At 30.1% G+C, this 11,895-nt stretch overlaps 1 protein-coding gene across 5 annotated transcripts; it reads left to right on the top strand.

Moving 5' to 3' along the window:
• Nucleotides 1–470: 470 nt before the first annotated feature.
• LOC106767973 (putative serine/threonine-protein kinase) lies at nucleotides 471–3,598 on the top strand. 5 transcript variants are annotated; one of them, XM_022783935.1, is made up of 8 exons: nucleotides 471–766; nucleotides 1,027–1,215; nucleotides 1,347–1,403; nucleotides 1,495–1,625; nucleotides 2,025–2,238; nucleotides 2,456–2,687; nucleotides 2,936–3,086; nucleotides 3,164–3,598. In XM_022783935.1, the coding sequence occupies exons 1-8, from the start codon at nucleotides 703–705 to the stop codon at nucleotides 3,467–3,469; spliced, it is 1,344 nt and encodes a 447-aa protein (XP_022639656.1). In that variant the 5' UTR covers nucleotides 471–702; the 3' UTR covers nucleotides 3,470–3,598. The 5 variants fall into 5 exon arrangements, with proteins under 5 accessions (XP_022639656.1, XP_014508424.2, XP_022639658.1 ...); XM_014652938.2 differs by having other exon boundaries at nucleotides 473–746; XM_022783937.1 differs by having other exon boundaries at nucleotides 759–834.
• The last annotated feature ends 8,297 nt before the right edge of the window (nucleotides 3,599–11,895 follow it).

The following is an 11,895-nucleotide window of genomic DNA, read 5'->3' as shown; positions in this document are numbered from 1 at the left end:
AAAGAAGGACCGAGAATGTTACACATGAAAATATGGAAAATGATATTTTGAGATCAATTTTTAACATTTTTGACATTCCACACGTGTCAAAATGTGGTTGGACGATTTCAAATTAAAAAAAATGAGGTAGGAACATATTTAAAAGAGAAAAATCAATTTTGTTTTTTTAATTTAAAATCGTTCAACCACAGTTTGACACTTATTAAATAGTGTCAAAAAAATTGATCTCAAAATATCATTTTCCAAAAAATATAATTGAGATGCTTTCAAAGTGAACTGTGACCTCTGTTACATACATACATACAATGAGTAGAGCTGCCACAACCTGTCATTGTGATGGAGAAAATAAGAGAAAATCCCTCTCATTCTTATTATTTATTCATTCAATCTCTGCATTCGACCGCATCTATTTCTATATCCCTCCAATTCAAATGTCTGACAAAATTTTACTCTTACTGTTGCATTGTTTCCATCAATTCTATGGGTCGCCCTTCCAAACTATACAATGCTTCTCCAACCTTCTCTTTTGTTTTTTAACATAACAATTGGATACAATAACAACAACAAAAACAAAAAAAATAGGTAAATACAAAACCAGACTGGAAAACTGAAAACCATCGGAAAATGGTTGCTGTTGCCAGTTGTAAAACTTAACCTCTCATATTTGGCCATGACATTATTCACCAAAACTGTTGAATCAGAATGCTTTCTTCTGCCCCAAAGAATGCCTCGGAGAGTACTTCAAGGTTTCACTTTATGATCTCAAGTTGTATTTACCACCCTCAGCAAATTAGTTATTTCATTCTCCATACATTTTCAACTGCATGACATAATGTAAATTCATGAATTATGTGCATATACATTTCAATATAAGCTTGAGAATAGGTATTACAAATGGAGTTTAATATTGCATAAAAGGTTGTTAATGTTGCATTTGGAATAGGATGCATAAAAGAGTTGCCTTAGCTTTCTTAAATTTTTCAAGTTCTTAGTTCTTTTTAACAACGATGAAATCCTTTGACACAGTGACTGCACAGGAACCTCCTTCATCCTCTGTGGCTTCGAAAGCCCCCACTTCACGCTACGACCCTGGAATGTTCTTCTTCCTTGGGGGGACTGTGTTGCTCATCATATTGCTCATTCTTCTGTTTATATTTTGGAGGCGTACTAAAGGGCCAGCAAAGGTGAACACAACTCTAACATGTCAGCAAAATGGTAAGTTGAAGAAATCATAACATATACAAAGCAAAAGTTATCTCCATACCTGCAACATATTTGGTTAATTTTGTTGACAGTGTGCTTATAATGATGATACTTCTGTTATTTGTGCTTGGCACTTACCAAAGGGAAATATACTGAACCGTATGAGGTGATGAAGATGATGGTCCCAAATATCCAACCAGGTATTCAAAAGAAAACATAAAATGTGAAATATATTTATGTATAGTGTGCAGCACTGTAAATGGTTCTATTGAAGTTCGTTTGTGTACACAGGACAGATGGAGTTCATTAGTGGAAACCTTCGGACAATCAGCTACTTTGACTTCCGGACATTGAGGAGAGCCACTAAGAATTTCCACCCTCGAAATCTTCTTGGAAGTGGTGGATTTGGGCCTGTCTATCAGGTATAGGTACTAAATCTTGTGTCATTTGCTTTGATACACAATTTCATTTGTTAGTTTTAGGAACCTGATCTCTTAATCATGATTCAACTATGTTAATATGTGAGTGCTGAAGGCTTGAATAACGAATAATAAATAGAGAAGTTTTAATAGAGATTGTGTAAGTAACACTCTCCTCAAGAACTTTTCAGTTCAGAGTCATTTATGAAGGGCACTAAAAGCGCTTGTTAATATTTTTCTCTCTGTTATGGATTCAAATATTAATAAGGCAGTGGACAACTTGTTGGAATTCATAATAATGGGGGTGTTAGAGAAATTGTGTTTGGTGGTTGAGGCTTGCATAAATGAGTGTACTCCTGCTCCTGTTGTGATTAGTATTCTGAAATTCAATTGTTTTGACAGGGCAAGTTGGCAGATGGAAGGCTTGTTGCAGTAAAGACATTGTCTCTTGACAAGTCTCAACAAGGAGAAAAAGAATTTCTGGCAGAAGTGAGAATGATCACAAGCATCCAACACAAAAATCTGGTTCGCCTTCTCGGATGCTGCACAGATGGACCTCAAAAGATACTCGTGTACGAATATATGAAGAACAGAAGTTTGGACCTCATAATTTATGGTATCTCTGCTTTATTTTTTTATCAAATGTCAGCATGGTGTGTTTATTATATAGAAAATGAATTCCGTCACAGTTATTGGTGAAAGTACTTTCCTTGAACCTGTGCATGTAGTGTGTGTATACCATATCCAATGGGTCATGTCATGAGCATTTGAAACAACTGAATAGTCTGAAGTTTTTAAAAAATAACTCGGACTTTGGATGTCTGTTTGATCAGGAGGGAGTGATCAATTTCTGAATTGGAACACTAGATTCCAAATTATTCTTGGTGTAGCTCGGGGATTGCAATACCTCCATGAGGATTCGCATTTAAGAATTGTTCACCGAGACATCAAAGCAAGCAACATTCTTCTTGACGAGAAGTTTCAGCCTAGGATTGGAGACTTTGGGCTAGCTAGGTTCTTCCCTGAAGACCAAGCTTATCTTAGCACTCAGTTTGCAGGAACATTGTAAGTCCTCTATGTTTGAAGGTACCACATTGTCGGCCTAAATTCTTGGAACACAACTTACGTATGTGCATTAGATACTTCACCTAACATCAACTGTAAGATAAAAAACCAGCTTACTATAAAGTCGTGACATTTTATTCAAACGAAACTCCTCTATAGCATTGATCATCACTTTAACGTATCATTTGTATTGAACATCTAAAACTCTTTGAGGTTTTTAATGAACATCATTCTTGACTTTTTGTCAGAGGTTATACAGCTCCTGAGTATGCCATTAGAGGAGAGTTGTCCGAAAAGGCAGACATCTATAGTTTCGGAGTTCTTGTGCTAGAAATTATCTGTTGCAGGAAAAACACTGACCTTACTTTACCATCAGAAATGCAGTACCTTCCTGAATATGTAATCTCTCAGCTTGTTATAAGTACCGTATTACTCTGGGAGATGCTTGTATAAATTATAATGTTAATTACTTTCAGGCATGGAAACTTTACGAGAAGTCAATGTTGATGGAAATAGTGGATCCAAGACTGCGAGAAGATGGGATGGAGGAAAAGGATGTTATGCAAGCATTTCACGTGGCCTTATCGTGCCTTCAGCCACATGCGGATTTGAGACCTGCGATGTCAGAAATCGTAGCATTGCTGACATTCAAAGTTGAAATGGTTGCCAAGCCGGTGAGGCCAACCTTCGTTCACAGGAGGCGCGTAATGGATGATGAGAACCACTCTTGGGGAGCCATATCCTCCTCCGAACCTTCCACAACTGCACTGGCATCATTGTAAAACACACTTAAAAACTCAAATAAGAAACCATTTCCTTAAAAGAAGGAAAAACATAACTCCCACAAACTATGTATGGATTTCCTTCACTTTAGTTGTATATATATTAGTTATCATTCTAAAGTCAATCTACTCCTGTCCATTGCAAATTTTGTACTTATCCCTTCCTCTGTTGACACAAGTATTTACTTTCTGATATATTTATTACAAGTTGCTTTACAATAAATAATTTGTCTTTAAAAATTATATTTATTTTCTTCCACATACCAAACAAGTTTTATTTGTTTTCCTCTCCCCTCCTAGGAAATGTAATAAACAAACAAATATTTTTTATTGAAATGGAGGATGAAAAGTAAGAAAATTTGATAATAAAAATAAAAAATAAGATGTTTTTTTTTTCTTTTTAATAAAAGCTTCATGTAATAGAAGTTATGGCTAACTTATAAATTATTAAAAATAGATGAAAAAAATAGTGAAACACGAAACATATCTACCTTATTCTTTTTATTTATTATTTTTTAGTGATTTATTATTATAATAGACAGATTAATAAATATTAACAATATATGTTCGACAAAAAACTAATTATAAATGTACAAAATACTAATAAAATAACATAATTTTTTAATAAAGTATTATGTTATTTTTTGTATTCTTTATTATTTTTCTTTCTCCATTTTTTTCTTCCTTTATATGCTTTGTTATACTTCAAGGAAACAGTACATATATCTGTTTATCTTACTCATTGATTAAAAAAATTACGAAAAAATTGATATTTCCCTTTAGGAACTATAAATCCAAGTTATGATTTTATTAAAGCACATCTAGGTCATTAAATTGGACTCCAGTATATATAGTCTTGATTGAAAGATAAAGTTCAGTTATTATAAATGTTGATTAAACAATTAATAACTTAGATACCGATAATAAATTCTGGAAAATATAACTCTTCAATATACCTTTTAATGTAGGGAAGATTGGTTCATTTTAAAAAAATGGTAACAAGTGTCTTAGTATAATTAATGATATTTAATTTCATTGCATTATGTTAAAATCTAAAATAATTAATTTTATTAACTAAAATACTATAAACTCATATAATAGATTTTCTTTTAAGAAAAAGAATATCATCTTCTTTCTTTTATATCTACAATAGTTTTCTAAGTACAAAAACAAGTATTTTAAAATTTCTACCATTCTTACCAACAAGCCAGCAAAAATATTTTCCTACTGCTTGAAGATAGTTTCTCGTGAAAGGTTAAAATGTGAAGGGCTTGAAATGTTTAAAAGATACCGTCTTTAATTTTTGAAAAAAAAAAAGCTCTTTAATGGAAATATTGCATTTTTTATGGAAAAAAATTCTCTTTTATATATAAATGATAAATAAGGATGTAATGTTTGATTCTTCACTTGTCTATATTAAATTAAATTTCTTATGTTTATATAATTAATAATTTAAGATATTAAAATATTGTTTGTTTTTTTAATACATGAGATTTTTTTACGAAAAGTTATCCAGAAGTCAAAGAAAGAAAACTTAATAAAATCTCAAATTCATATTTTAATTATTATTATTATTTAATTTTTAGATGTTTAACATTTTATTACTTTATAGTTTTACTTTTTTTTTTCATTTGTTGTTTTCTCTGTTCATTTAAGCATTTTTTAGGTTTAATTATATTTTAATTTTTAACAATATTAAAATGAAGTAGAAATGACTAGAAAAAATGTACAACAAAGTTAAAATTATTTTTTAACTTTTCTTTTTGTACATTAACAAAATTAACAGCTATAATTATATAACATTTATAAACATTTTTATTCTTTAACTAAAGTAAAACTGTATTAATAATTATTAAAATAATACTGTACTAATTATTATAGATAAGAATTTATATAATGTGATGAACTTTTTAACCATGTCATTGGTTAACAGGATAAAAAAAACCGACTTTTAATAATTGTGTGTTTTCCTATAAAGGTTAGACTTTAGATCCATGATTTAAACTTAATCATTATCATTTACTTTTATCTAATATTTTTTAATTAACTTTCATAAAAATAAAAAAAATAGAATAACCTTTTTAACCTTAATTTATACAAATTAAAAAATAAAAATTTAAACAAATAACTCGGAGAATTGTTATAAATTAATTTATATAAAATAATTTTAATGTCAAAAAATTTATCCAAAACTTTGGATTCTTACGTTCAAACTTAATGTCAGTGAAAGTCTCACATAGCTTAATTTAAATATAGGTTTTTCCACATTTTATTATATATAAGAAGGCTTATTAGACTTTTTAAAATTATATTTTCCTATTATTTTTTCTTTGTTTAATAATTAAGCAGATAATTTAAGAAAAAAAATTGTTTGTCTTTTAAAATTTTTAAATAATTTTAATAAAAAATGTTATTATTTTCTTTGTATTTAAAGAAACTATTACTAATTTCTTGATTAGTGTATTTTTTTTAATATTATACCTATAATTCATTATTTCAGATTATTTCAGTTAGAAGAAAATCCACTTTAGTGAAAATATCCATAATACAATTTTTAAAACATATAACTCTTTTTAGCTTTTAATTAACTATAATAGACTATTTATCTTCTTCTTTTTCTGAAAAAAATATAATAAATTAACTGATATTTTTATTAGATAATGAAACTAAAGATGAAAACAAATTTTTGTAAACAATGAACTAATTGAATTAAAATTTTCATACTATATTACAACACAATAATAAAATGTACAAATCATAGTTCAACATCATAATTTTTTTATATAGATATTATTTTTTTTTTCAATTAATGTAATGTATACTTTAAGTGTACATTTATTTAAAAAAGCACACATACACAATATGTGGTTGAACAAAGACAATGATAACCAAATCATTCTATAGTATTCCAAATGACATCTTTTTAAGTCTAGTTCTGTCTCTCCTTCTTCTAAAACTCTCACAAAACAACAATCAGGACATGTTGTGTCTCTGTGTGGCAAGAAATTCCGAGTAAGAGAGACAAAAAGAAAGAAAACATAAAAACACTTTTTCCATCTTGTTTGACCAGCTATTCTTTCTCCACACTCATCGTTCAGTGTTTTGACTCTTTTGAATTGCCAAAAGGGTTAAGATGATACATACATGCAACTCTATGAACAAATATAAAATAACATATACTTAACCTCGAGATATACAACGAGAGAAAGAGACTATAAACAAGAGTGGAAAGACACCATGGTTTGTGTCAAAAAGTAGCTTTTGGTGTGAAAGAAACAGGGAGACAAAGACAAAAGAAAAACGACTTTTATATATGTATGTGTGTTATGTTTGCTATTCCAATTAATACTGCATGGCAGATAAGATAACCACAGTGTCACAGGCACCACATTCAATTCTTTCCCGACACCCATTCAATGTAGCCTCGGTACGCACCCTACGACATATCACTATTAAACGGATTCATTGATCCCTTTACCTGCAAAATCAACGGATCTGTCAAATTATATGTCTTTTTCTATCCATTTTGACTCATCTCTCTAATCAATTAAAAATATTTCTTTAATCATCATTATGACTTTGGTGTATGTTAACCCATTAATCTATATAGACCCAACATATTTAAGGTTACAAAAGTTGTCTTAAAAGACAACCTATTTGCACGATTTGGCTTTAACTTAAAGCCTATTATTGATTAGTAATGCAGGTCATGGGTCATATCACATGCCCCTGTCTCTGTTCAAAAAATATGAATCATACCAGGGTCCCATCCAAATTGTACTGGCTATCTCTTCTAAGTTCTGCTATGTCATTTTCTCATAATTCTATTTCCCTTCAAACCAATTTTGCATTTCATAAATTGAAAGAAATAGAAAATGTTGTACTCCCTCGTTAAAGAAAAGAGATAAAGAAATGTATATAACATTTTTGGACAATATTGGACCTTGAACACTCAAAACAAACATGAAAAATAGTTCTATCATTAACATGCAAGGGATCTTCTTTTCATGGGGCCATTGATAAAAAAGCAATAATTTAAGATAGCCATTGGAGATGCTAGAACAATATAAATCTTTGGATAATAATTCATTTACAAAACAAAATAGAAAGGAAACCAAAAGCAAAAAGGGAAATGAAATTCAACTGGGAATTGGGATAGAAAGTAAAATTTCATAAGAAATATAACAATATTAGAAATAATATGACTTGATGGAAAAAGAGATCGATCATGATTGATTGATGATGTCTTGGTGTTGATAGCAGATGGTTCTGGTTCTACTTCTACCCAGCTCTATCTGTTGTGCAATGGATTTGGACCAGTGGGAACTAGTCTTTTGTCTTCTACTGTGATGTTGTTACCATAACAAGACAAGTGGCGGTTGCCGTTGCATTTGTGAGCATTATCTGCATATGAGACAGTGTTAGTCTTCTTCTTTGCTCCATCAAAAAAGTTGCTAACAAAAACTGTCTTCCTTGCGACTGTGTTGGAGCCTATACAAGCCCACAACAAAACAAAACACACAAGTACGAACTCCCCTGTTCTCATGGCTTAATTGAGTGAGAAGAGGAGAAAGAAAAAAGTGAGGAGAGGGAAGGAGGGAATGAAGAGGAGAAAAAGGAGGAGGTGTTGGTGATATTATTACTAGGGAATAAGGTAGGGAAAGAGGGGAAGGGAGGTGAGTATAATAGGAGAGGGTTTGTAGCAAGGAATGGGATATTAAGTATGGTACCTAGGATATGCAGTAAAAGACTTTGAATTTGATACATCACATCTATGTGGTCAGAAACTTCACCAAACCTCATTAATTGACTTCAATTCTGCTTGACAATGTGTAGGTTATTCAAACCAAATGGAATTTGAACATAAATGATGGTTAAAATATGGTGGCAAAAGCACAACATTCTGTTTTTTAGACAGTGGTAACCTACACCCTAAGAATAACAAAAGACACACACCTCTAATCTAAACACACGCTTGGGATTAGAGAAATTCTTCTTGGGGTGGCGCTTCACCACGTGCCGATAGGTTTGAGGACCATACTTGAAAAGCTGACACTCATTGATAAAAAGGAAGTTGCAGGGAAATTAAATGGTTGGTGGTTTAATTTTGACTGTAGCATGCATTGAATTGATCAATGCCATTTTCTTTGCTTTTGAAGCACGTCTTCTTCTATAGATCTCTCGGGTGAGAGCGTTTTGATTGAATGAATGATGGAGGTGATGTTGAGTTGCAAGTTGCAAAAAAGTGTTTATGCTGCTGCTGGTTGGTGTTGTGTTAGACTTTACATGGATGTGTATTAGTATAATATTTGAGGTTGTTGAGTGGTAACAGTAACAATATGAGCAGAGACAGAGACAACCTGGGAATAGGTTAATGGAAACTCCGGAGTAATGAAAGGACAGTTGGGCATTCATTAAAGGCAGCCATTTCTGTTAAAAGAGAAAGGTTGGTTAGTTAGCTATACACTGTGTTATGTTGTCCAATGCATATGTTTGATATCGCATGCATGCATGGGACATGCCTTATGCAATGCATGTTCTCATATCACATTGAAAGGGTACATACACAGAAAAAGGTGCAGAGGTCAGCGGAAAAACAATGTGATGTGACCCATAATGGGTGAAGGTGATATCATAGTATAAGATGGTAAGATAGTTTCTGTTCTGCTCCCTACCTTTCTACCGTTCCGTAGACAAATCTATACGGAAATCATGGACAATTAAAGAAAGAGGTACATTGCATGTCTACGAGTACTTACAGAATCGATACTTTGTTGTTATTAGAAAAATTAAACATATAAACATTATCATTATTAAATATTATTATTAAATTATAAATATTTATTTTAATTTGTTTTAACCATTTGTTATATATAAATAAATTAGAAGAAGTCAGTAGACCCAACCCACTCTACAAAGCAATTCTGTCTCTGAATCTTAAAGAATTAGAAAATGTATTCTATGTACTTCTGTGCACATAGCTAGTTGCATATATGTGTGCAGTTATATTAAAACAAAATCTTATTATATGATATATCATTGTATATACTTCTGCATGCATGCACTCTTTAAATCAAAATTGTATCCAATTATATATCCACAAAACTACACATTCATATACAGTGTCCTTTACAAAGGAAAGGAGGTTATAGATATGTCAGATTCAGCATACGTGAAAACAAGTAAATAGAAAGAATGAAAAGACATGAAAATGGAAATGGAAGAGAGGATGACAAGCCACTTGAAGGGGGCTTTAGAGTCAGACCAAAATTGAGTTGAGGAGAAAATACAAAAGAGAGCACAAATGAATATGATGAAAAATATGAAAAAAATTTAAATTCTTATGTTTTATATAGAATTTGAAATTCTCTATTCCAATTACTCAAAATTAAGTAATTTTAAATTTCTAAAATTTTTTACCCAAACAATATATCTTTGTCAACCATTTCAAATTTTCTATAAAATGAATCACACTTCTTCTTAATAAATGAATTTATAACTAACACAATATCTCAAAATTAACTTATAAAATAAAATTTGCAGTCTACTTATATAATATAATTTAATTTTATTGTTGAAGATCTGAATCTATTTGATATACTTTCATACATTATATATATATATATATATATATATATATATATATATATATATATATATATATATATATATATATATATATATATATATAATTATGATGTAAATTTCATCTTAAAGTTGATTTTATGTTTATGAGATCGGGTTACACATAAACCCATCATTTATTAAGATTATGAAAATTTCCTATTTAAATATACTATAAGATAACAAGGAGGTAAGGATTTGGTATATTTAATGGTTGTTGTGTGGAATATAGAAATAAATTGTTTCAGGTATATGGACTCGAGTGTTCACTTATAGAGTCTTCACTCCTCCATTCTTTCTCTTGTTGTTTATAGCTATTTTGTGTGGGTTGAATGAAATTTGGTATTCTTGGTGAAGAAGAATAATTGAAACATTTGTTCTTTGCATTTGAATATGACATTCACATACTTTAGGGATAGGTGCTATTCATGGTTTAAGTTTTCAATCACAACTCCAAAAGAAGCCTATGGCACATTTTTTGGAATATGCTTTCTGCTTCATGAACAACTAGAGGTGAGGATTTGGTATATTATATGGTTCTTGTGTGGAATATAGAAACAAAACAAAATTGTTTCAGGTGTATTGAGTCGAGTATTTATTTAGAGTCTTCACTCCTTTATTTTTTTTTTACGTGCTCTCCAATCGATTGAGTGCAGTAGTTAAAGATATTTTGATACTTAAGTTAATTAAATACGAAACGATTCATTAATTAATATTATAATAAATGTGTTCCTCAAGTCCTAACAATCATATTTTTAACTTGTATTTATAAATTTTATAAAATTTTTCATGAATTTTTGATTAAGTTCGACCTGACCCAATTCTATTAAATATGATTATTAATATATTTAATTAACTGACGATACTGATAAGTTTTATCTCAGTTTGAACAATCGATTTTTAATAAGAACAATGATATTTTGACAACATTTCTTGACAACGGAACACGTGTTATCATATTATTAGTCTATTTGAATTTATGTTTAAAAAATATTTAAAACAGACCAATTACAAGTTGTCACATGTGTGTTGTCAAAAAATTGTTAAAAAAGTGTTGTTTTCCTTTTAATAATTTGATAAGTTCATGTACAGAGAAGTGTATATACATTACAAAACCACCATTATATGCTTGTGTTGCATAATTGATCTTTTGTTCAACTAACTAGTGCTAGAGGCAATGATTTCAAGTTGAAAATTTTCGGATTGTAGATGATAAGCTACAGAAAAAAAACGTATAACTTCAGATAATTGCATGAGAGAGGCTATCCATGATTGGATAATTTAACTGTAGATAACAAAAAAAAGCTGAAGGAAAGTATGTGAAGAAAAAGAACAAGTCTTTTTATAGGTACTTAAATAGTCTATATTTGGACAATTTAAGGGTTTCTATTTTAAAAGTCCAAATACTCTATTTTTAGATATTTTAAGTGTTTCAATTTTTAAAAGTCCATTAAAGAAGAGGGCAGTTATCATACAAGGAAATTTTTTGAAACATAGCATAAAGTTCTTTGACAATGTCTAGGCTTCTAAACTCTTTCCTTCATATCCTAATGTTTGTATTGTTCTGATTGAAAGATTAGACCAATAGTATGATTTTATAATTTCTTGAGTTATTAACCCAACTAATGATTTTTATGTTTATGAATATGATAAAGATTATGAAAAAAAAAATCTTATTACAAACAGATTAGTAATGTATGTTTTAATTTAAAGTTTTGTAGTACGCATAAACTTTATCTAGAACACTGAAAGTTTGTTGCGGTCTTTTTATAGCACTTATGTTTGAAATCTATGGGAAAACC

This window comes from Vigna radiata, chromosome 7 (genome assembly GCF_000741045.1).
Source record: "Vigna radiata var. radiata cultivar VC1973A chromosome 7, Vradiata_ver6, whole genome shotgun sequence".
Taxonomy (NCBI): Eukaryota; Viridiplantae; Streptophyta; class Magnoliopsida; order Fabales; family Fabaceae; genus Vigna; species Vigna radiata.
This window is presented reverse-complemented; position numbering and strand designations above follow the sequence as displayed.